General features: G+C 45.6%; 1 protein-coding gene across 1 annotated transcript in view; it reads left to right on the forward strand.

Annotated features, from left to right (window-relative positions):
* The first annotated feature begins 17293 nt into the window (after nt 1–17293).
* Nucleotides 17294–26113, forward strand: part of NEURL1 (neuralized E3 ubiquitin protein ligase 1) — a 123910-nt gene continuing 115090 nt past the window's right edge. Inside the window, exon 1 of the mRNA XM_067300207.1 lies at nt 17294–17368. Coding sequence (XP_067156308.1) covers nt 17359–17368 — 10 coding nt within the window. The 5' untranslated portion in view covers nt 17294–17358. The remainder of the gene's footprint in view (nt 17369–26113) is intronic.

Below are 26113 nucleotides of genomic sequence, written 5' to 3' on the forward strand. Positions count from 1 at the left end.
CTAGCTTCCAGGGATTATTCGGAAAGCAGTGAACGGTGAGCCCTGTTTGCCTTCCCGGGCAGGGCTGCGCGTTGGCTTGCTGCTTGGCGGCCCTGGGGCGAGACGCTTTCCAGGTTGCATCCTTTTTCGATACCCAGCAGGCCACGTCCAGCTTCATATATGTGGCTTCATGTGTTTGCTTCGTTTTAGTTCCACCAGAAAAACAAAATGCCCCCGAACGTGTGAGGAGACTTCTGCTTCAGTGGGATGTGGCTGCGGGGTTGCAGCTGAGCACTGCCGGCTCTGCAGACGGCCTTCAGGACAGACCTGGAGCAATGCAGTGCTCCCTCGCACGACTGCCCGGGTGCTGTCTTTCCCTTCCCCTTGTGCTTTCGTCCTCCCCCCACCTGCCATCTGCTTATTCCTCTAAGCCTCTGTTGCGGCGCCCTCATTTTGCGGCGTTTCCGTCCCCCCGCTGCCCTGGCGAGCCACGCGCTCCTGGAGGTGGCACTCCTGTCCCCGTGGTCCTGGCGCGCAGGCTCGCAGGGAGCGCCTGGCTGACTCGCGCGGTGGCAGACGTGCAGGGGAGGTGTTGTGGAGCCAGGATCGCGCTGACATGTTCGCTTTGGGCTTGCCTAGTGGAAACCTTTCGGAGGCGTAAAAGTGTACGTGGCTGCTCTGCTGATGGAAATACACCGTGGGCTGTGGCAAGGTGGACGAACGCCTGTGCCTGTAACTACAAATCTATAGTTCAGATAATGTTTTTAGTGATGTATTCAAATTGTTGTCCACAAATATTCCCTAGGATGTTCCTGCATGTAAAAAGACCAACCTGTTAAAGCCTAATGGGACCCAAAGGAAATTGCTTCCTACAGCCTTTACACTGTGCAGTTGGGCATAATAACTCCAGCTGGTGCACCAGGGACTTCCAGCAGCAAAGCTCTTCTAGTGCACTTCATGCAGGTGCTGCTGTAGTGGATATGGGGGCCTTTGGGATAGGTGGATATATAAATCAAATTAATAGTGACACTTCTGCATTAAAAGTTTTGCTGGATTATGGAACAAGCTTCTGAACTGCTGCTGTGATGGGCTACCTCTGTTTAACCAGGGACCACACTCAGATGCTCTTTTCGGCTTTTATGGGGGTGATGATGTACCAGAAAGGAAAAAAAGAAAACATGGGAAGTGGTTTTGGAAGCATAAAGTTTGCAGTATTACTTTCGTGCAAGTCACTCTTTTCTAAGCTTTTAAACTTTGTGGGGCAGCAGGTGCTGAATGACTGCTCTATGGCTTGATTAACCAGCATCTAACTTCACAAAGTCTCTGGCGGCTGGAAATAAAAATTAAATTAAGCAATCATTTTGGCTAACAGCTATGCCTCTACCACCGGCACCCTCAGTATCTCTTCAGCTAAAAGGAGGAGTGGGGTCTCAGGCAGTTTTCTTGCTGTTTTGATCTGGTTTTCTGAGGAAGCCAGACCCACTGGTGTGTGTGGTGGTGGGGAGGTCCTAGAGAGTGCAAAGCAATTTCTGTGCCCACAGTCTCCTTTGCAGCAGTCTCTACAGGAGAATATAAATTAAACACTGCAGAAATCTACTTGTTAATGGAAGACAGCATGGTCTACTAGTCACAGCATGACTTAGCGGAGATAAATCCCTCTACTTGATGTTCGCAGCTCTCCCATGCAAATACCAAGGCATTTCACCTCTCTGTGCCTCACTGTGCCAATGAATAAAGGAAGGAGAGACATAGAGCTGCATTATTATTACAGTCTAATTCTAATCAGAGCAGAGTGGCAGGAAACAGCAGGCCGTTCTGGGTTCCTGCTGCCATCATTTAGACCCAAGCTCCTGCCTCAGGGTGAGTTCACAGGCAGGTTGAGCTGATCTCTGCTGGATCTGCTGCGGTCCCCCCATTTCCACCACCACCACATGAGAGAATCCAGCCAAGAGGATGCTCTTGGCCAAAAAGCAATTACTCTTCTCCCCAGCTCCTATCCTGAAAGTTTAGTTTTTGACCGACCAGGTCCCTGAACCAGCTTGCTCTGCCATGGGACGTATCCTGAGGCAAGGGATGAGGTGGGATGGGTTGGCCAGGGGAAGGAGCCAGATCACATCCCTACATGGATCCTCTCACGTGACTTTGTTCAAAATCAAACTTCATTGGAGGGATCATTTTGAAGATTGTAGGCATGTTTGAACTCAGAGTGTGGTTTGCCATTTGACCAGCTTGTTGGCTTGAGTTGATGAACTCTTGTGTAGTTTAGGGGAGATCCTCCTCCTGCTGACACCTCTTGTACTCTCAGTGACACCCCTGTGCAAGTAGCACACTCACAGGGATTTGCACTGGTTCGCAAGGCTGTCCCTTGCAATCTCCTGAAGGCCAGTTTCCCAGGGCTGTGATTTTTGTGTTTTTCTGAACCAAAAGTCCAACTGTATATTGTGAATTCAGCAGATAAAGTCAACAAGGAGGTCTTGTTGTACTGCTTCCATCCATGCATCATCCACCTGCATCCCCATGCGGGTCGTACACAGAGGCCAGGCTACACGGTTCAGTTTTTGGAATATCTGGCTCCTTGCAAGACGCAGTACACTGGCCTCTTCATCAACTCTGAGCTTCACCACAGAGGCCTGATTGTGTCGCCTCTGTAAGCTTCAGTCAAGGAACTTGCTTCCTAAGACCATATCAGTATTCTGCAAAGAAAATTGAAGCACTTTCTTCATTGAGGCTGCTCAAAGGACTAGTGTGTGAGCTATTGTAGAAAATAAATTGGCTGCTAGAAAAATTAAACATTTTTTTCCATATACTCTGCATTGAATTGATTAGGTTCAGGAAAATACATTGGTTTAAAATGATGGGGCCTGGATCAGGAGAGCACAGAGTGGACTCAACTCCTGTAAAGTGCTGTGAGACCCAGCAGCCCCCCGAAGCCTGCAGGATGTGACCCCGGGGTAAAACTTGAATTTTGTAGTCTCCTGCCATGCAGTAAGCACAGAAGGAGCTTCATAAAAGTGATAAGCAAAAGCAAGCTGGGGAATAACAGTGCTCCTATCATACTGCATTTCCTGGGTATTAGAGCAACTCTGTGATACAGGAATTTAATAGTATAAGTTTGGCTTATAAACCTTCTGGTAAATAATAATAAAAAAACTCTGACAGTTCAGCTCTAGCTTGACTAATGTAATGATAGTATCTGTCTTGAAGAGAAAAATGGGACAGCACGGAAAGTTCCTTTCTGCCATTTGTCAGGTTTGCAGATGTTGTCACTGGGTGACATTCAGGCCTGTGCAAGCGACCAGCACAAAACTTTGGGTCTGTTTTAAGCCCTCTTAAAAAAACCCACAAAACTGTTCCTATGTCCTGAACCTCTGTGCTATGGAAGATAGATGCCTCCTTCCCAAATTTAGTGTGATGATTGTTTCTTCTAACAACCAGGAAAGAGTGAAATAGGAACCCGAGCAGTCTGTTTCTCCTTTACTACACTGATAGCATTTATTAGTGTTAAGAGACCTCTGCAGCCCTGGGCAGCAATAGGGATTGTATGTTTTTCTTATTTAAAGACTGAGAAGAGCCAGAGATAGGTGATAAACTTGGCTAAGCATCGAGTGCTGAATGAAAGGACTTGCATCTGAGCAGGTATGGTGGCTTCCTCGCTGGGCATTCCTGCTCTTCTCCTGGCCTACCTTGTAGCGTTAAAAGTTATTTGCTTTGGGTGGAATTAATTGGGACTAATTGGAATGAGCTGCTGAGTCATCTCTTCCAATCTGCATATCAATGCCACCTTACATCTTTTTCCCTTCTTCTCCCATCTGGAAGCAGAGGGATGAGAGGACTTGCTGGAAGTGTCTGTGGCAGAGCTGGGAGAGTTGCCTGGTAGGAAACGCTGCCTCCTGCTAAAAGGTTTGCTTTACATTCAGCTCTTCTGGTTGCAGCCAAGGTACTTTACATCTTTCTTTCCCAGATAGATACTGATGCTGTTGTCTGAGTAGCTCCAGAGGGAAGATCTGCATGAAGAAATATGGAGATCCTAGGAGCTCTGCTTTTAATTGTAAATGTGCAGTTTCTGGCCTGTAGCTCAGATGAATTGTCAGCTATATTTTTAATTAATCTTCCTCAGGACCAATAAGAGGACATAGAGACTAGCTCTGCTGTCAGTTACTTGGATGGTAACAGGATCTGGCTTTCAAAGTAGTAATAACCTGTGTTGTTACAACTTATATAACAATAAGTCAAAGGCCCTGTCTAGGATTATGGTTCATGTGGTCTGGTACAGTGAGGAACACCCAGGAGAGCACAGGCTTTGCTTAGAAGAAAAACTTACCCTTCTTAAAAGGGCCTTCTGGAGGTCTGTATGACTTGTCTGTCAAACTTTTTTTCAAATCTCTGTATCAAAAGAAGTAGTTTAAGTGCCCAGGAGTTCAAGTTCACTCTTCTTTCTTTTTGTTTTAAGAACAGTTTCTTAAAACAAAACTTAATTAGAATAGCCACATAGGTAAGGTAATGTTATATCCAGCTTTCTAAGAAAGTGTTGGAAGGGGAAAATGCAAACCTTCACTATATTTGGCAGCTTCCTAGGAAACTCTATCCCTGTGCTAGAGTGCATTAAAAATAATGCTGTCTGGCAGCTTTTTTGGAACCTGGTAGTAACCAATGCTGTATCACAGGCTTCTTATGTCCTCATTAAATCTGAAATCATGAAAATCTCAGCCTTAAACTCAAGCTTCTGGAGAACGAAGCAGTTGGTCACACTTAATTTTAATGACATTTTGGTATTAAACTGTTCTTTCACTTTTCCCGAGCCCTGGAATGGGGCTTATGCTGTGATAACACAGGATGAACCTCGCTAAGACTCTCTGAAGGCTAATTCTCTGGTACAAGTCTGCTTGGAGCTTGTCTGTTGATGCCTGCTGCTATATTGTCTCTTTGGCTGGGCTTTCATCCAAGTTTGTAAGTAGAAATGAGGCTCAGCCCCTGAGTTTGGATTTAGCTCTTGAGTTTTCCTGGAGTGCCAAGTGCCCTGGCGTGCAGTATGAACTGTACCAACTCTGCTAATAAATCACATGGTCTTGGGTGATAAAAATCAATTTCTGAATTTAGGATACCAAAGAAAGTGGTACCTGTTATTAAGTGGGGATTTTTTTTCTGAGTCACTATTAACCAGGTGTGTGTTACTGGAAAATTCATCTTTTTGTACCTAACCACAGTGCAAGAGTACTAGTAAACATAGGCTTGTTCTGATGCTTAACTCGAGGGGAGATCTGCAGCATAAAAGGGGGGTTGGAATAATAAAACCCCAAGTGTAACCTATGCTTGGGAAATAAAAATAGCTGATGTTAGCCCTGAGGGTGTTATGTTTCTTCAGTTCAGCAGTGAATGAGATCCTTGAATGAAAAAAAAAACCCTGTATAATCGTGGCTGGAGCTTTGTGTCTGGAGTTGTGGCTCAGGTTCATCTTCAGATATTCTGACGTGTGACCTGAAGAATTGCCTTGCTAAAGACATTCAGAGATTGTGAGATTCAGAGAGTTTAGAAACCCGCTAGCTGAAGACTATGCTTGCTCTGACTCCCCTAAGTCTCCTGCCAGCAAAATAAATTGCTCCTCCCTCTGCTAAAGGCACATAACTGATGTGTGTGGGTTTTTTCTTTGTCATCTTAACTAGCAATGATAATTGTTAAATATAAGCATCCCTTGAGGGCATGCTGTACATCCAAAAAATGGATCCTTTGTTCAACTTGCATGAGTGTTTAATGTTAATGAGAGCTGGGTGGGTGATGTTATGGAGAGGAGGATAAAGCTCTAGACACAAAGGCTGACTTGACAAGGTTGTGTGTACAGTGCTATAGTTAAGTGTCACCTGCTTCCTTGTGTTCGTCGTGTGGCACATGGGTCAGATGCAGCGGCTTGGCACATCCTTTATTTCTTGTACAATGACTTGATGCTCTTTTGAGACTGATTGCTCATAGTCCTTTGCATTGGCTTCTGGGCACCTGCTTACTGGAAAGATTGACTAAGATAGAAGGAATTCAGAGAAGTCGAGTATACAGTTATCAGTGGAACTGAAAATACTGATTTAAGAGCAAAGATTAAAAGAGCTGGATATGGGTGATTTTGCCAAGCAAAGACTAATAAGAAGATATGTTTGCACCCTATTTGATGGTGCAAACATGAGGGAGGAAGACTTATTTAAAGTGTTCACTGGGTTTTAACAAGGATGAGCCAAAAGGAAGACTTGATGTGATCAGCAGGAAAACTTTAAGACATGCACTGTGCTATAGAAGTCACAGGCCTTGTAACATCAGACCCTTATTGATTTAGTTCTCAGGTAATAAACTTAGTCAAGGAACAATCCTTCTCTAGTAGATAAGTTAATAGATTTGGACCTGAAGGAATTACTCTGTGTATTCTGGTCTCTGTCTGGATGAATTAAATGGTGCAATAAGTCTTCTCCACCCTGACCTCCCTGAGATCTCAGTGGTGGTGGGACCTGTCGTACAGCTGGGGGGACTGATACTAGCCCTCTGGGGGGTTGGGCTTTCCTGGTTGATGGGTGAACAAGCCTGACATCAGTGGCCTAAAAGCACTGCATAATTATCCAGGGAGGTTGGTGTGTGCTGCTGTACTTTAGCATGTCCCCTGTTGCTCTGTTACAAACACCTTTGCTTTCTCCTGCGATTTCTGCTGAGGTCCGTTACTAATCCCTTCTAACAGCTCATGGTTCATTTTTCCCAGCCAGGAAGTACTGGGGATCTGACAAGCCACTGACAATGAACAGAGCCAGGTTTTACAGGACCTGACCTTGCTTACTACAGATTTAGTGGCAAAACTCTCTCTGAGTTGAGTAGGCTCAGAATTGGCCTCCACTTCTTGGAGCAAAAAGGGCAAGCATGTTGGGGTCGCAGTTGTAGAGTATTTCTTGCTTCTCTGTTTCTGATATAGTTTGCTCAAGATTTGTAGAGCAATTATTGCTTGCAGTCCTGATGATGGTGTTTGGTGCAATACTGAAACATCTGTTTTTGGACCTCGCTGACAGTGTGCGCCATGGGTTTATTGCACTGGCAAAGAGGCTCCTGGGTTGGGTGGAGGTGTGTGGGGTTTTCCTGTTTGTCTGTCTTTGCTTGTTTTCTCTCCCCTCTCCCCCCACTTGATTTGTGATTCTATATTCCTGAGATCATGTCACAATCTATAAATTTCCCCATTTTTTTGCTGAGAGTAGAGGGACCATGCTGTTCTTACCCGTGCTGAGCCCAGCTTTCTTGGCTGTGGTTAGCGTGGGAAATGGTGTGCCACCTCCTCCCAAGGTCCTTCCAGCCTGAACAGACATAGTCAGGAAGTCCAGGTACTCGGATACCACTCGTCTGGGACTCCGGAGAGGTTCGCTGTTATCCTTCTCCCTGAATTCCTGCCCAGCCATCTCTCTCCTTTCAGTGCCTGCTGTTCGTTTCGGTGTAAACCCCATTCTCTGCCCTTCGGTTGATGGGACGATGAAGCTGCTATGGGCAGGAGAAAACGCCCTACCCTCCTGAGGGATGGCCCAATCTTTCCCCCTCTCTTCCCACACGACTGTAGGAATGCAAGTGTGTCCGTGCCCTCTCCTCCCTCCCTCTGCCATCCTACTGCTAGGCCACAGAGCTGCGCCGAAGCTGTGACTCACTGCAAAGCATCTCTTGTAATTCCCCTTGTTAACAGCCTTCATAGCTTTCCAATGCTTCCTGTACCAAAAAAAAAATAAAAAATCCTTCTTTCCCCCTTCTTCCTAATTTTATTTCTACAACTCTTTGCTTGCAGGTGTGCTGGGAAGCCCAGGGCCAGCCCTGCGCGGAGCTGAGCTGTCATGTTGCTTTTCTTTTAGCAGCCTCTAGCGGGGAGAGTAATACATCTAAAACGGGGCACGATTCCTTCCTTCCTGCTGCTGCTGACATTTTAGACCAGCCAAAGGGGTGAGTTAGTGTCTGGAGTCTGGGATGAACTCTGTGTTATAAGCAGAGGCTGATGAATAGAAGAAAAGTCTGGTTTGTGGGTGTGTTTTTGTTGTTGTTGTCCATTCCCCTTCCTTTCCCTCCAAGGGGTCAGTGTAGGGGAATCTTTTATTTCAGATACGTGTGTGTGTGGAGGGGGAATAAAACTATCTGGAGGTGAATGAGTCACTTTTGTGAGTCACCAATAGTGGGCAGAGGGGGCTTTAATATTTGTGAATCGGAAGCAAAACGTACAGTCAGTTCCCTGCTTGGTGTGAGAGAGGAAATAATGGACACTTTCAAATAGCTGTTTTCTCCCCAGAAGAAGCAGCAGGTTTAAGACTCCACTTCAGCGTCTCGGGGTGAACGATGGCAGCCCACGCGGGCGTTGTGGCTGTGCTGATCCCTCAGCCGACCGCTTACAGAGGTGCTCGTGGCCTTTGTGGGGTTTTGCAAGCCCCAGGACTTGTGTCCCTCACTGCCAGTGACTTTCTTGGCATGAACCTGGACGTGGCTCACCCCATCTCACTTTCTCCTCTATAATGGGAGGGCATTGCCAGTAACTTCAAGTTTAGTCAGAGCCAGACTTTGTGCCTTAAGCAGCCCATTTTCCTTCCCAAAATCTGTATATGCAGGCAAGTGCTACATGCAGTGGAAGAGGGTGTCAAGCAAACTGCAAGGCAGTAAATCATGCTGTGGATATGCTAATACCGTCTTTGAACTCCTGTTCTCTGCTGCATATGAAAAGTGTCCAAAATCTCGTAAGGGAGAGGGTGAATAGCCCTGGTGGTTCAGGCAGCGCTTTAGCCCTCGTGCATTTACCAGCAGAAGGAGCAAGACTAGGAAGGCTCTGTCCTGAGATCTTTCTGTTCAAAGGAAGTAGCAATTTGTGCAGGCAAGGTATATTTGGAGTAATATAGCTCCTTGCTCCAAGGCTCTTTGCTTTTAATTTAGACTAAATGGAAGAAATGGAGTTTGTGTGGGGTGTGTGTGTGGCAGTGGACAGTCGGCACGTGGGATTTTCCTTCCCGTGACCGCCAGCTGTCACTGTTGCTGCACACACATCTAGCGGCTGATGCATTTTGTCTGGCTGTGATTTACAGCTGATCCTGGTCCTTTAAACACTGACTTGCGTCCAGGCTGGGTTGGGGCCCCTTGGGCTAGGCACTGGGAAATGTATAGGAAGATGCTTGCCACCCCAACGAGCTGAGGTTGTTTGGCTCATTCTCAGTGTAAGAGAATATTTAGCCTGGTCTCAACAACCTGGTCCTGACGCCTGAACTTTATTGTCTATTAAAAGACTCTGTAAGAGCACTGTATGTGCTAAAAATATATACACATACATTTCCTGCTTTCAGGTCTAGCCTTTTTAGAGATTTTTTTGGTTGTTACAGGTCTCAAATTCCCTCTAACTGCTTCTCTGATTAAACAATGATTTGTAAAAATGAGAAAAATGTAACAGTAAGCTAGGAAGGGTCACAGTAGGATCTAGCAGGCTTTCTCAGTGACAGTGCCCTTCCAGCCCTTCTCTCTTCTCCTGCATTGCCCCTGAATTTGGGAGAGTGAGCCCCCAGCTACCCGTAATATGTGGGGCAGGTACACCCCGAACAATAGCTGTACTTAAGGGAGAGCCAAGTAACGTACCAGATTTGAAAGCCACATAAATGTATGGTAGAAAGTACCCACTTAAATCAAAATGCGTGCCTATGTGTGATATGTGGATACACACATATCCACATGCTCTTATAAATATATACATGTACTAACTTCTTCCACCTTGTATCCTGCATGTATTTCCCTGGTTTAGATGAAGAAATAAGAATTGTTTGTGCTTGCAAATTGGAAGTGCCAGAGTTTGACCTCCCCAATGGGAAAAAGATCAGAGATGGAGGCATTCCTCTGCGCTCTTGCTAAGAGCGGCTCTAAAACCACTTGTAGCAGCAGTTACCATCTATTCAAGGGACTGCACTCTTCCTGCCTGAGCTGATGAACACAAAATTCAATTGGTAGTGATCAGCTGGAGGCAAGGTGAGCCTGGAACTAGCTCAACATATTCACGCCATGTTTTAGGAGACCATATGCCTATACTGTAAGCACGTTTTACTTGAGTCCAAATATCCCAGAACTTGATACTTGAGTAGACTGAGTCAGCTCACTTATTTAAATTAACTCTTAATTTACTTTGTGGAGATTATGCAGCAGCTGAAGAATGCTTTTAAGCGTGACCTAATTTTGGACTTTGGTGGACCTTAAGGTCACCTTACCTATTGGATCAGATTCTGCTGTGAGAGATGCAAATGCAGACTGGAAACCATGCCATCAGTCAGTGATGCTACTCTGGACTTAGAGCGAAGAGCAGAATTTGGCCTCTAAAATTTAATTCCAGTAAAAGCAAACACCAGCCTCGACAAACTTCTCCATTTAGATTACATCCCGCCTCATACAAATATAATTCAGAAGAGAAAGTGAGCTACTGGCAAAGAGACAGATGGATAATCCCAGCCCCTGCTTTTTGTTCATGCACTTTGTTTTCTGTTTATAAGCAACAACCTGTGTTTTTGTGTCAGTAATGTCTTCCATGAAGCAAGTGTGAAGAATAGCAAACTGATTTTTTTTCCAATAGTTTTCTCAATTCCTGACCAGATTGGAAGCACTGACTACAAAGGGGAAGAATTTGTGGGAACGTGTGGCCGTATATAGCTAGAAACTACATGAAAAGTCTCTTGGGAAGAAGTCAGTTGAGTTTAAAACGGGTTTCTTCTTTTGTATCCACCCAATGCATCAGTAAGACCACTTCTGTGCTAGGTGGCTGTGCGGCTAACAAGAAAAAGGCATCTTTCCCATCTGCATTTCTGCTTTTAATCTGACAGTGCAGAGGCCTGGTTTTCGGCCAGGTAAGTAGCTGTGCTTGTAGTCCTGCCTGCATCGTTAATGTAATTGTGTATTTATACATGGGGCTTTTGAATGCAAAAATGGCAAGTTATGATCAAACAGGCCATTTGTTTCTCTAATAATGTTTCTGCGTGTGCAGTTCAAATAAACACATTCAGAGACGAGGCGTCCTGTTGTGTACTTTGAAAACTGGGTATTTCATCATCGAACGTGAAGACGTGGAAGGAGGCTGATAAGCGATTTTGTTCTTTCAGGGCTCTCCTCAGCCTTTCCCGCATCCAGCGGGGCTCTGCTGCACGGCAGCTCCTCCAGTCTATTTTTAATCGCTTTACGCTGATGCGGTGATTTCTGTGTAGACCTCCAGGGAGCCGGCAATAACGCAGGCTAGTGGTGGTGCTCCCTGCACGGCTGTAACAGCGAAATTCTGTCTTTAGCTGTGATGTCTCCTTGCTTTTCTAGTTACGACAGGCGCTGGGAAGAACGAGGCTTCGTTTAATTATGGTGGAACGTCCCCGTCACAGGACGGATGGGGCTTGGCCTTGCTTTGGGCTGGGGTAGCTGGGGCCGGGGTTTCTCGAAGTGTTGATGCATGAATGGGTCTGTGCACTGCTTGGTTTTATCATACCTTCCCCTTTGGGTATCGGGAAGCTCTTGTTTCTTTTCTGTCCTCCTCTTTTTGTTTAACTACAGGTACTGCATTAAAATTCCTGCTAAATAAATGTCACAGTCCTGGCGCTCTGTCTATTTTCCGGATTTTTTGCTATGCTGAGGCTTGGTCTTGTTTACCAGGTTTGAGTGAACAGCCTCTGGCACTGCAGAGATGGTAAAAGCAAAAGAAGGGTTAACCAAATGATATCCAAATACCATTAGTTTGGGTATGAGCATGTGTCCACATGGCAGGCAGGCACGAGTTCAGCTTGTCTAGGCTGAACCTGAGTGAATAAGCTCTGCTGAGATGCAGGTTATGTATTAGGTAGAGCTCAGCACTGTACTAAGTAGTCATACAGCTTCCAGGGGGCTTAGAGCAGACAGAGTAAGGCTGCACTTGCCCATGAAGTACAGCATAAAAATAGCTAATTCAAGTCTTGTTGCACTAAGTAGCAGGCCAGATGCAAAGACAACTTAAGCAGTTTAAAAAAGGGGATTGGGGTGGGGGGGGAAGTGGCCTGCTCTGCTCTCAGCTCATTACCACAGTTAGATACAGGGCAGGTGGTGTAAGTTTGCTGCAAAGTAGTGAGACTTCCCCTGATTTGACATTTAATGGATTAAGTGCTTAAAAAAAAAAAGTCTGACTTCTGCACCAGCAGAAATAGTGGGGAAATAAACAGAAAAACAATCTGTCATGGGGGCACATGTTAACCCTGGTGTAAATCCAGAGAAACTTAAGTGAGTTCATGTGGCTTTGCCACAGTGTGACTGGGACTAGCTCTTCCCTGGGACTTGCATTTGTTTACTCCTCACTGGATCTGTCCCGAAGACTTTTAAGCAAAACTAGATAACCCAGTGCTGGGTTTGTCATGGTGTTGGTTCCAAAAGAGGCCGCTGGCTGTAGAACTTTCCTTCATCTGTGCTCTGGAAACAAACAACCAATTTTTCATTTTTAGTGGTTAATTCTGAAAATATGAAGGTCTGTTTAGTCTTGTCTCCGTAACATAAACCAGCCAGAACAAGGCAGCTTGAGGGAAGTTTGCAACAAGTTCCCTTATTTGGAATAAGAGTCATTGTTTTAATGTGGATGCCGTGGGACTCTGGCTCCCCTGCGCGAGGCTCGGGGGATCTTGCTGGAGGGCTGGATCGGGGTGACTGACCTGGTGATGGACACGTCTGTGGGGACGCGGTGGGACGGGCTCTGCCCTGCGCTGTGCCTGCAGGTTGCACCCGGTTTGTTGGAGCGGAGTGTGGTGTGAATGCAGCCCAGAAAAAAGAAATGCGAAAGAAACTAAAATTTATGAGGAGCCAAAATTTTGATACAATCTCGGAGTGTTTATGCCAACCTAGATCTGTCTTCTTTGCTTGGGGGAGGCTTTGAACGTGGACTCTGCCTCTGTCCGGAGAAAAGTTTTGTACTGTTTGGGCACAGTCCAACACGTGCGTTGCCTTTCTGGTAGTGTCAGGTCTCAACGTGTGGGGAAAACTTCTAAATGTGAAAGAAAGTGGTTGTGATTTTCCACTTCTCTAGGACAAAACAGCTTCTCGCAAGCTCTTGCAGGAAGAGCTGCTGCCCCTTGCAGGTTGGTCACTTTTGGGCAAGTGTCGCCTTGGATCTGAGAGTGTCCCATCGTGGCCCCACTGAGCAGACAGACTGGTGCAGCAGCGGCTGGGCGGCCTCAGCTGCTGCGGGTCTGCCCAGCACCTCCCCGCGCTGCCTGTGGTGCTTCCGTCCTCTGCCTCTCGCCCCGACCGCTGGCCCTGCTGCTTGTGGGGATCTTGGTCGTGCAAAGGGAGCACAGCACGGCCCTGCCGTCCGCCTGCTCGGACAATGCTGAAGTGCAAGGCAGTGATTAGGTGGGTTGCAAAGTTGTGGGTTTTTTTTCTTTTTTTTCCCCCATGTTTCTAACCACCCAGAATTCCCAGGTTTTTGTGGTTCAATTTTTTTTCTTCTGATTTTTTTTTTTTTGATTAAGTTTTGCATGTTGTATCGTCCTTCATGGGCTCTCTATCAGCATCCAAAGATTTTCAGTAACTTGCTAATGGTGTGAAGCATTAAGCTTTTCCTATTTGCAACTTTCTTTGATGTGAAATGACTTCCCTCTGCAAAAGGGGGAAGTGAGCTCTCAGAGCTGCTGCTATAATGTGTGCCGCTGGGAAGCAGCTTTTGGTGAGCTGGGCTTGGTTTGAACTGTGGCATGTTTCTTATTTTTGAGGTCCAGTTACTATTACCTTTGACAGAAGCAGAAAAAACCTCAGATGTGTGTAGTTCACTTCTATATATGGCTCTAAAGTTAAAATATTGTGTAGTTCTGTTTGTTGGAACTGCGTTGCACTCCAGTATTTTGTATGATGGATGCTAAGCACAATTAAAATATGGTAATACTCAGATACGCATTTGTTTGCAAAAAAGCTAATGGCACGTTCAGATCCAAGATGAGTTCTGTGCAGTCCTCCCAAGACTTCTTGCAGTATCAATACACTTACTCTTAATGCAGCTGGTCTTTTTTAGAATTTGCTCATAAATCTGGGAGGTATATTTGCTTTGATAGGGAGGTGCTTATCATTTCAGAGTCATCGAACTGTATTTCCATAAATGGAGCTTTAAGCACTGTCTAAATTACTTCCATGCCATATAAAATTTTTCACAGACCATTTTCAAGAACTAATGATGATCCTAAGACAAAGGAAATCTGCATTGCCATGAAGAAATATTGCCTTTCCACACAGTGCTTTTTTTTTTTTTTTTTTAGAGTAGGTATTATAATATCTTATATTCCTACTCAAGGTGCTTTATAAACTTTGGACCTAGTTCAGCAATCCATCCCTGTTTAACAGAGCATTAAGTACACACTTAAATTCCACCCACGACGGGAGAGCTCGTCCAAGTTCACACGGCCGAAGCGGGGAGGAAGCCCAGGAGAACCTACCTGCAGCCTCCTGAACCAGCGGTGGCATCTCCGAGCACCTCGTGGCAGCGCCGCAGCTGCCCTCCCAGGGCTGCGGCCCCGTTTCCACCCCCAGTAATTCTTCTTGAATGAATTAAAAGAGGCCTGGGCTGGGGGGCAGAGCTCACCCGAGACGTTCGGGGTAGCGTTCGCTAAATCAGCGGGTTTGGCAGGACTGCGCCTCTCCAATGCCCTGCGCGGGTGGCGTGGGGCAGCGCCAGGGTCCTCGCGGCTTCGGGGGCGCTCCTCGCTCCCATCGGGGCTGCGCGGGGCATCACCCGCCGGTGGCAGCCAGACGGGTGGGATGAGCTCTTGCAAATCGGGTCCTTTTTTTATCTTTTCATGCCAATGCTTGCTCTTAATTGACAGTCGGAACTGCGGGAGCTTGTTTCCCCCTTTACGCCCACTTTTCCCTTTAATGCTGCCGCTTGCAGCGGGAGCAGTAATTACGGCTGCCTTTGGGCTGCTCTGCTCGCTCTGTAAGTGCAGAGCCTGACATCTGGCATATTTTGAAGTCTCTTGATTGAATCTTGATCGTCGCCGCTAATAGGCTGCGTGCGTGCCGTACCTCAGTGGCAGCACGCAGACGTAGCCTTTCCCGTACCCGCTGAAAGGGAGACCTTCCCTTCTCCCATGCGGTGGTGGCCCCACGCTGGAGGACGGACGCCCCCACGGCACAACCCGTGAAGCAGGGCTGTCCCCAGAGGAGGGGGAGCGCGTGCGCACACGCATGGCTATATTGGTTTGATGTTTGGATCCGTAGGCTGGAAAAACAATGTAGATGGGAGAGACGAAATGCTGTTGGAGTGGAGGATCAAGTCAGTTTTGGGGGAAGAGTTGTTTCTGGTAGACTCAGCTGTGGGTGGGCACGAAACAAAGTCTCTTTTCCAGATTTAGAAGCTTTTCTCTTTTCCTTTCTTTATTTCTAAACAGAAATTCCTTCCTAGCGCAGTATGAAACTCTATAGTTTCCAGGTTGGCTCAGTATGAGCCAGGTGTTAAAATTGCTTCTACTTATAGCAACTGGGAGATGCTCTTTGCAGGGTTTCCCACATTGCAGTATTGCTTAAAAAAAAAAAGTATAGTGAGGAAATTCTGATGTATAACATGAAATTCAAAGACAGCCAATGACATAGAGACAGGGAGAGTGAACCTGTGGTGGTTTGGGTTTTTTGTCGTTTGGCATTTCCTTCCTCCCTATGTCTAAATGTGGCCCTAAAATCATTACCAGAGGATACTCTCACCGCCTTCTGGTGAGGTGGAAGTGTTGTTGCTGACTTACAGGTTGGGGAACAGAAAAAGAGGTGTAATGACTTGTTTGGGATTACAGAGGAAGATCAGCAGGAATCGATCCCAGGTATCCTAACTTCCCTTTTAGCTTTTAGGCTGTGTTGGGGCAAGCATGTTTTTTGCACTTACTACATTTATACAGGAACTGACAGAGGGGAAAAAAATGTTTTAAAGTTACATTTAGTATAAACAATTCTTTTCCAGTGCTTAATGTTCATACATGTCTTGTGACAAAGAAATACAAATATGTTATGAGGGGCTACAGTTCTCACATGTTGAAGGGGAAGGGAATGAAATATTTCACTTAATCTCTATAGCATAGTCCATAATTTCCTTGCTTTGGTTACATTTTTGTGAGGGGAGCTATGAATTCCCTTGCCTACTATTAATTTATTGTTACTGGAACATAATAGCACAGAATGCAGTTCGTCCAGGAAAAAAGCTTCAGCAGGGAGTGAGTCATTGATGGTAATAAACTTCCGTCCCTCTCAGTAGACCATAGGACCGTTCAGAAAAATGTTTTTGCCATGATTCCTGAATTGCTTGTGCTTTGTACAGCAGCTGGTAGAGATAAAACTGAACAGAGCTGGGCAGACTCCCTGTCTCCCCTCTATTACTATAGCATGTTTCTGAATCATACACAAAAAATGTTTTTGGTATGTAAAAGTGACTTCAGAAAAGCAATTCTGACTAGAGAGCAGCCAGCGCTGCAGTGGGAATACATTCTCCGAGCATGATACAGTGTGTGATATCTACCATATATATATATATATTGTTCGGGGAGTCAGAAATGCATAGATGTGCGGAGTTGTGAAGCTCTCAAACGTTGTCCTTTTGAGACATGTTATCTTCTAGGATCCCCAGGGCCTTCAGGAGGTGAATACAAACTGCATCAGATAGTGTTTTGCAGCTGCTCAGGTTAGGCTGTAGCTTTGCACGTTACTGTCGGCAATCCCCATCTTGTTGGTTTGTAAGATCGCGTGTGCAGAAGGCTTGTACTCAGCAGAGCTGTGCTTTGCATGGCCCCTGCTGTGCCCGATCCAGGGACCTGGCGCTGGGCTCCCTTACAGCTAGGTACAGGTCTGGCCACCAGCTTTTGCTCTCCACCCTGAAGAGGCAGGATGGTTAGTCACTGGGCAGATATTCAACACCTTTTGAGGATGCTCATTGGGTCTATTAAAAATGACTTTGCCAGAGTGTAAAGAGCCTAAGCAGTCCTCAGAAAATGGTTTTTGTGGCACAGGTCTTAAAATTATGCAGTGGGAATAGTTAAATGCTCTTAATCTAGTTTCCAGCTTTCTTCTGTCACCATCCTTTAATGCTCCTGGTCCTCCAGAATGCTGCTGCATTCGCTGTGGCGCTGCTTTCCAGGGTGTTCAGGGAGCTGGGTCATTAGCAAGAAATGAGTATATAAATTTGAGGGGCAGATTCTGTAAAGCTTATTATATGGTGTATTATATGTATGCAGCAAGCTGCCCCCATGACTTTCATGGGCCAAGTCATGTAAACATCGTGACTGCAGATGTTGCAGGCCAGCTCTAAGTGAGTGGGAAGGAGTCAGCCTAGCTGTCACATGGGTTGTAGAGCTGCGGGGGGACAGCCACTCTTTTAAAATAATCCAGTGCAAATGAGAAGCTATTTTGTATATGCAGTATGGTAAGTGAACCCAGCATTGTCTGAATAATGTGTTTATTTCTAGTTTATCATATGATGTTTTTGGTTGACAGATTTCGATTCTAGCAAGCGCAGTTGCTGTCAGCCTTCGGGGCATGTACTCGTTGTAAAGCCTGCGACTGGGTGACTCTTCTGGAGTGCAGTGGCGTTATCTGTAACGCTGCCTATTGCAATGCTAATGCAATCTTTTTTCGTAGTAGAGCAGCACACCGTAATTTCTCACAGGAGATAATAAGGTATTATGAGATATTTCGTCTTTTTTTTTATCATTGTGTTTAACAGATATTTTTCCGCATCCTCCTTCACTAGAAGCCTCGGTGATCTCGGTAGACTTCACATATCCGCGAAAATATTTCGCTTTGTATTTCACTGAGGGGTAGCAGCCGCTCGCAGAGCAGTGCGCGGCAGCGGCTCCGCAGTTAGGGGACAGCGATGTCCCCGGGTGAGCGGCAGCGCGGGGTGCTGGGCTGCGCAGGCATCCGGGCCGTCCTCAGCATCGCTGTAGGAGCGCCAAGGAATACTGGGGACTCGTCCTACTTGGGTATCTTTGGGTTTGTATCTCTTCTGCCGGAAAAGGGAGGATTTCTTGCAATGCCACGATGCAATACCATATGAGACAGTGCAGAAGGGCTTTTCAGTGCTGTACGCGGAGCTCCTGGTGCGCTCCTATGGCTTCTGCCTGGAACGACCCTTGGGTACCTATGCGCTTGGCTTCCTGTTGTCTGCTAGGAGACACAGTACGTACGTTATTGCCATCCTGCGCAGATCAAGGTTGCAGGCAGGCCTCCTTTTCTCAGCCCAGGAGCTACCCTCCCAATCACGTGTCATTGCCCCTCCGCTAGAGTTTCATGCTCCCTCGGGCCTGCGTTGCTCTCCATCCCTTTTCTCCCCAAGTACATGCAGGAAAGCAAACTGCACATTCATAAAAAAAAAAAAAAAGGAAAAAAGAAAAAAAACACGAGAGAGAAGAGGTATTTGCATTCACAGAATGGATGTTCAAGTGCACCACTGCTTCCTCAACTGCAGAAATGCTTGGTGCTTTCAAACACGCTTTGTGGAGAGGTATTACTCTCTGTTTACACAAGATCCACATAGTCACTGACAGGCAGATTCCCCTCTGGTGCAGAGCAGGGCAGCTTAGCATTTTCTGTGTATGAATTCCAGCAACTGAGGAATTGGCAACGATGAATTTTTGTGGTCAGCTGCCGTAAGGAGCACTGTTGGCTCGCTGGAGCAGCGGAGAGCGCTGGGGAAGCCGCGGAGGGCAGAGCCGCCCCGGCCGGAGCAGGCTGGCCCCGAAGCACCGGCCATCGGCTCTGGGCTGGCGCCTGCCCCCGGTGCGTGGTGGGGCCGTAGCTTCTCATGGGGACTCTGCCTTTTTTGGAAGGTGCTTGTTTGGCACATGCGATTTTGATGCCTGCCTAAAATACCATCGACTTCTTTGGAGTAATCCTGATTTGGTTTTGAATAAACAAGACTGAAAATGGGCCACGGCACAAAGATTTTGAGATGGCAAGTAAATATGTTGTTCGCTGTGGCCAGAAGCGTTAAATGTTGCAGGTACTTAAGTTAGGCAGCCGGCGGGGTGATTGGAGACCTGACTTTGAGAGGACTCGTGGTCCCTGCTGAAATGGAATGGGAGCTGCGCAATCCCTGCACGTTCAGCAATCAGGGACATGTATTTTAGGTGCACAAAAGCTGTGCCTTTGACCAGCACCCAGAAGGTATGTATTTCCTGGCTAAGACTGGCTTCATTTTTTATCAGTAATTGTTTAATTTCTATGCTGGGACAGGCCAGCACAGTATAAACAGAAGAATAATCAGACTCACTGCAATTGTATTCAAACTGCTTGGAGTTCATAAAGCAGAAGAAAAATTACCCCTGTGTACTCCTGTGTTTTACATTTACCTAACAAGCTCACTGAATGGCAGGAGAGCGGTGCATAGTCAGGTGCGGTATGGACAGTGTGTGCTCAGCGGTGATATTTATTAATATAGTTGTGCAGCTGCTAAGGTATTTTTTTTTAGTGTTTGCATTTAACCATGAGACAACCAGGTCAAAGGCACGGGAAGGAAAGGGCAGAAGGTAAAAGAAGACAGAACATGCCCTTTTTCTTTTTGACATCTTTGACAACTGTTGCATTGATGTGCAGAAAGCATCATGCCATGGGTGCAAAGCATCCAGTGTTTAGCTGGAAACTGTAAGCGGAGGGAAGCTTCAGTTTGCCCAGCCCATCATCCACGACGTGTCTGTGCTGCTGCTGTGCTGGAGCATGCAAAGAGAGTTAATCTGCCCAGGCAGAGCATGCAGCCTGCGAGGGAGAGGATTAGGAATCGGTTTTCGGTATTTCATGGTTAAGCTGGGCACGGTCGCCCCATCTGTCGCGTGTGATGCGACTCCCGGGTCTGCCTCCCGCATGAGGAATGGCTGCGGTGCCGTCTCTGCCGTTGTTCCCGTGCCGTAGCAGCCTGCGGAGCCCGTTTCCCCTCGCTAAGTGCTGCGGCCACAGGGAGAGGCTCAGCACGGAGACGCGGCAGGAATCGCAGGCTTGTGACCGGCTTGCCCAGGCTTACAGGGCAACCAGGAAATTCGGTGCCAGCTCTGGATAGGCTAACGGGTGTTAAAGGCTGTGATAGCCACGTGGAGAAACGCTAAAGAATACAAAGGAAAAGCATGCTCCGAGGAAGGACGGGCCAGGAAGCTGGCTGCCCTCCTTCCCCGAGCCCTCGTAACCCGGTCCCTGCTGGCCACTCTTCTTGGCTCGCTGCGTGCAGCTGGCTCTGCTCATTCCCAAATCCCTGCTGGCTCTTCCTCCCGGCTCCTCACCTTCCCCAGTGCCTGCTGGCTGCTGCTGCTGGCTGTTCTGCGTCCCCCTTCCCGGCCAGCTCTCCTCCTTCCCCAGCCCTGGCTGCCCGCACTTGCAGATATCTCTCCTTTCCCAGCCTGTGCAGACTCTTGGGCATCTTTTCCCTGGTCGTCCGAGTTCAGCGCGCAGTGCTGCTGCCTTGCAACGTTCAGCGTCAGCAGTGACACTTCCAATAGCTATTGTATTGCTTGAGAAATGCAGAAGTCCAGGGTCCCTCTGAAAAAATGGTTCATGCCAATGCTATAAATGTACCCAGGAGCTTTTGCTAAAGTTGTTGCCTATGCGACATTGAAAGAGTAGTTCATGATCTGGTTGGGCTCCTCCCTGCAGACCCACAGCATAGGAAGGTCCAGTCCAGGGCTCATATAAATCAGTGGAAGTCGTGTCACTGAATTCAGCCAGGACAGGACTTGGCTGGAAAAGTTGCTTCCTTTGCAGGAAAGAAGGGATTTAGTTCTTTTGCACCTTTTTTTCTTTTTTTGTCATCAAAGTGTTTTATTTTTACAAGTAAAATGGGTGCTATCCCAACTAATTTTAGATAATGTGGATGTGTGCTGCCTGGCTTTGTTTTTTGCCTACCTAGTTATTGAATGCTTGACCCCTAAGCTCCTCTGGATATTCTTCTCAACCTTAAATTAGTGGGGAAGAAACTTTTTCCTAAATATCATGTATTTCTAACTTAAGCCTGGAGTGTTTGCTTCCCTACAGAAATGGGATGCTGCTGTAGGTAGGAGGCTTTGTGATATAAGAATTACTTCTATTGATTCTTATCTAATACAGATATTTTTGTAACACTTTTTTCCCTGTAGTGACAGATAAGGATTTGCTATAGTTTTTATATTCTTCTCTCTTCTCCCATTTCCCACTTCTATGATTTTCTTATTGCTGCAGCAGACAGTGATTTGACAAGCTACAGTTGGTTTCCATTCTTGTAGGTATTTTTATTCTTTTGAGCTAACACGCAGTAATTGCTGTCATTTTCACTGAAAATTAGACATACAAGTAGCCATAGTCACTTGTTCTCATTTGCTGCCTGTTTTTCAGAATAATGGAAGATGCTAAGGTACGGTTAGTGCTTAAAACTAAGCTTCAGCGTGATCAAGTGGAGAATACTGATCGTCTATGAAATGAGTTTGTGTTCTCAACTAGCTTCTTCGGGGATCTATCTCCTGAATTTATCCAGATGACCTCAATTTGTATTGTAGATTCAGTATAGCAGGCAGTGAAGGTAATCTGTTATCTGTCATTTTGGAGCTCTTCCCTTTCTATCAAGGTTGGGTCCTACAGAGTAGGTAAATAGTAGGAAGTTTGTACTGCCATTAGATACTGTGCAGAGGAGCTTCTTCTGGATATCTGAGCTTATCTGTATTCAGGGTGAAGGTGTTTAAAATAGTTTTGTGAATAGTAGCTGTTGTTCTGTTAACATGGCACACTGCTCACACACTGTTCATTAAATTAAATGTTAAAGAGAAGATAAGGTGCAGTTCCTACTGACGAGCTTTTTTTTTTCTGTGTGGCAGTCATCTGTCTGCAATGGGGCTCTGCATTTTGTCTTTTAATGTTTGTAATACGCTTTTAAAATCATTGCTTGCTTGTAATAATTCACTGTCTGAATACATTTTAAAAGGCTGTTAGTATTTAAATCTGCACCCAGAATGTTTTCTGCGTAGCAATCAAAATGCAGCCAGAAAATGATGCTTCAGCTTAATGGCTCGTGAATTCCAATAGCAGCGATACTGTTTTCTAGCAGGCGTTTCTGTAATTTTTCAAGAGCAAAGACCAGCGAGAAGCTAAAATATTCACCAAGTTGGAAAATGTCTGTCTTTAATCCCAGAACCGTGGAAGCTGGCAGCAGATGTGTGGCCTGACAGGACTTCATCTTGGGTGGGAGATCCCTTAGCTGGGCAGGGTGTACCAAGTTTGAAGCCTTGGAGTCTGCTCTCCCTCTGCTGTTTTCTGCCAGCCTTCCCAGCGCTCCAAAGGCTCCTCTTGCTTATTTATTTATTCTTACTGGTGATAACATTTCCGAACTAGTATGTTCTCCCGTTTCACTCATGCTCAGTGGCTGTGGCCCTTTCATGGTGGTGTGACTGGATACGCGTCTGTCCATCAAGTCATCATATGTGTACCTCAGCTTGCTTGCTCCAAAACGTAGAGATCTCTGTTCTGTAGAGTATAATTGCCCCAAAACATCATGATATCTCTGCTAAGGCTGGTTTCTTGCTGTCAGTGCAACGGCTTCTGTCTATTAATGGACTTGGCCGATGGGATGTGGATTAGTATCTATCAGCTTTCTAAAAAATAATTCCTGACTTTCTAATTTATTTAATAATTCTATTAAATTCCTCTTCCCCACTTTTCAATATAACTTTGGGTTTTGGCTGATTTTCCTTATTTTCTAAATCAGGTGCTTTTTTCTTTTTTTGTTTTTAGCAGTCTTTTTTTAATTGTTGCTTTTCTGACATCTGGTAAAATATCTCCATCAGTCATTTTTCCATTAATTTTCTTTCCCACCTAATTTCACTCATAATTGCTTTCATTTTTTTTGTGAGCGTGGTCTGTCTTATCGCATGTATTATTCTGTAATTACTGTTTTGAACTCATTATGTTTCACATGCAGAGTGTAATCAAGTTAAGGAAATGAAGCACCTGGCTGCTACTATTTTTATTCTTTAACTCCTCTTTCTCTGTTAAGAAGAGATCTAATTTCTCCCCTTGTTGGAGATCTCGGAAAGTAAATGTTCAAACGAGAACTTAGCTTCAATTAAACACTTGAACCTTTTGAGACACGTACAGGAACTTTTTGCTGATGGCACGTTGGATCGCCCACTTGCTGCTACGGCTCCTCAGTTTGCGGAGCAGCGGTCGGCAGGGGCACCTTCCCCAGCTGGGCCCTCCATGTCTTCCTTACTGCAATCTCTGCTGCAAACCTGTTCTCTCTGTCTTCCCCGCCAAATGACTTTCCAGGCTGATAGCATCAAAGATGCTCACTGTGAATCCGAAGAGCCAAGCACTCGGCTTCTTTTCCTCACTCTCGCACCAGGAGTACAGAAAGTAAGAAAAACGCAGTGCTGCTTTTGACAACATCAGAGGAGCTCTGAAATAGCTAGTAAGAAATAACCTTCATTTATGTTGTGCCTTTTGTCCTGGAGAGTCTTAAAACGCTCAAGTCGTTTGGCAAAGTAACCTGCCTGTCATGATCTATTTGTATTGATTATCCTTTGTATGGTAATTAAGGTGCTACTTAGGGCAGGATCTTGATGCTGTGATGTTTCTGAAATATTGCGAACAAATCCTCCCTTAAGAATAGATTCACCTTCGTGATGATGGAAGCTGCAGTGTCTGACTGCACGTTTCAGCAGGCTGAGAGCTTGTACATCATCGGTTAGTGTGGCTCACTTGCTGGGGGGTAATTAGTTATGTGCCCATGTCTTCAATCCATTAACTGGATCAATGGTCTAACCTAGCAAAGCAATTCCCAATTCCTTTATGAAACTTTGTTCAGATCTTGGATTCAATCCAATCCAAAAGGTGGCTTCTTTTTCGTTAGTGTTTATCTAAGAGAGCGGCTAAGAGCAGTCCCTAGAATTAGTGTCAAGAGCGACACGGAAGGAATGTTTGCTCCTCTTATTTGAGGTGCAATAAATCACTTTAAAAGCAATGAATTGGTAAGAGAAAAATCTGATCAATTGAGAGATGCCTGCAGCAACCCTTTTGCCTGATGTAGCAATCTCACTCTGAACAGCCGTGCTCTAAAACAAAGATATGAGGTACAACTACTGGAGATTTGAGTGAGGTGATTTTTAAGAAGACTGATTTTTTTCAATGCCCTTAAAGATCAATAATTAGCAACTGTATTAATAGCCATATACGGAAAGAAGATTTTTCTGAAAAATGCCTGCCTGTTTTCTTTCAGTGGCTTAATGTCTGAGGCAAATTCAAGTTGATACAGTTGTTCGAAGGGAGTAATTTTATTCGAGCCAAATCGGCAGAAAGCTAAGTGCAGTATTTAGTGGACCGAGCCCGGATGACTTTTACTCACTAGGAATTCAAGACCATCTTGATAAAATTAGAGAAATAATTTGGAATGAGCAGATGCAACTCAGTAAAGACATGAGCAAAATATTGTTCTTGGAGAGAAGGCATTACGGGCGCAGAGAAATATTGTGACTGGGATGTGGGAGGTAAACTCAGTGAGAGGTGGTATAATCCTGCTGTAAAAGAATGAAATCTTATCCTCAAGTGCAGTAGCAGAAGCCCCATAACTAGACTGGTGCAGTCGTTGCCCTCACGCCGATGGGAGCTGAGCTGGAATAGCATGTCCCGTTTTGGCCAGTGCGCTTTGAGAAAGATGTAGGAGCATTTAATAGCGCCTGGAGAAGAACAACAAGAACAGTGAGGCAGTGGGAGCTGTTTCCAATGAGAAAATGTTGGGGAAAAAAATGGATTAATTTCCTTTAGGAAGGTGAAGAGAGGTAAAGCCTTTCTTTAAGAAGGTTATGAGAAAGAGCAGAGCAATCTGCTGGTTTTCTCTTCAGAAGCAGGAAAGTGGCAATGGGCTTAGGTGGAGCGTTTTAGTTAAATATTAGGAAAATCTCCTAAAGGTAAGGACAGATAAGCACTAGGTGTGGTTACTGCAGGAGAAATCTATTTCACTGGAGGTTTTAATATCAAGTTAGACAATATCCGCTAGGACTGCTTTGACAGATGTTCCCTGTCGCGGGTCCCTGGCACCCCTAACTCGCTGTGATTTCTGAGATTTGTCAGCTCTTATTTGGGTAACGACTTCTGTTTGCTTCCATGCGACGTTGGCGCAGTGCAAACAGGACAGAGACTCCCATTTTATGAGCTATTCAGCGCAGTTATTTGAGGTTCAGCTCCTCGCTGTATCCTGTGCTGCGTGTGTGGTGCAGCTTGCTCTGTGTCCCCGTTTCCTCTCGTCCATTCCTGCACACGTTTTACACCAAGACCAGGGCCCGTGAAAGAGGACAGACCGAGTCCTGACAGAGAAAGTCCTTTGCTAATCCATACGGCACGTATATTGCAGTGACACGGATGGTACCAGCAAGAGTACTGCCATTTAATCCTGACCTGATGGGAACCACCTCGAGGGTGAAAGGGCAGTCAATCCTGTGGAAGAGCCTTATGTTATAGGATCAGGACTGATTTATTTAAGGTCCAAACAGGCAATCCTGGATTTCTTTTAAGAAGCTGCAGCTGAAGTCTAAATTGTAAATCTGTCTATAAAATCTAAAAAGCAAAAACCCAGCTATCTATAAAATCTAAAAAGCAAAAAACAGCTATCTATAAAATCTATAAAAGCAATTTACAGGAAGCTTGTTGATCTTCTCTTGCCAATGGAAAACAGGGGAGGAAGAAGATGGCTGGACTGTATATATCTTAGTGTTCAAGTAGCTAAGAAAACAAGCAGGTTTTGGTTTGTCCTAGTGAATTTGTTTTCCCTTTCTCTCCCTTTTAGATGTAGCTTTGTTGCATGACTCTGTTTCATTTTGTACCTTTGTATGTATGACGTAACGGAGAGTTTCTGTCTCTGAACTAGGAAGTATAGTGGGAATATCACTTAAACCTTGAAGCTCAGCTCTTAACTCCATATTTAAACTGCTGAATAATGGGTCAAACTTCCAAAAACTCTGAGCACACCACAACCCTCCTAAATCCTAGCTGAAGCCCCAGGAGCTTGACTGCTCCACAATGTCTGGTCTCTCGTGACTATTTGGCTCTGAAAATCAGGCCTATTTGTTTATTTACTCCAATGATGCTATTTACAGTATCATGTGATATATGAAGCTAATTGACTTCTGAAAACATCTCGTTTGTTGTTCTCCTCCACCAGCACCTA

The sequence above is a fragment of the Apteryx mantelli genome, chromosome 7, assembly GCF_036417845.1.
Source record: "Apteryx mantelli isolate bAptMan1 chromosome 7, bAptMan1.hap1, whole genome shotgun sequence".
Taxonomy (NCBI): domain Eukaryota; kingdom Metazoa; phylum Chordata; class Aves; order Apterygiformes; family Apterygidae; genus Apteryx; species Apteryx mantelli.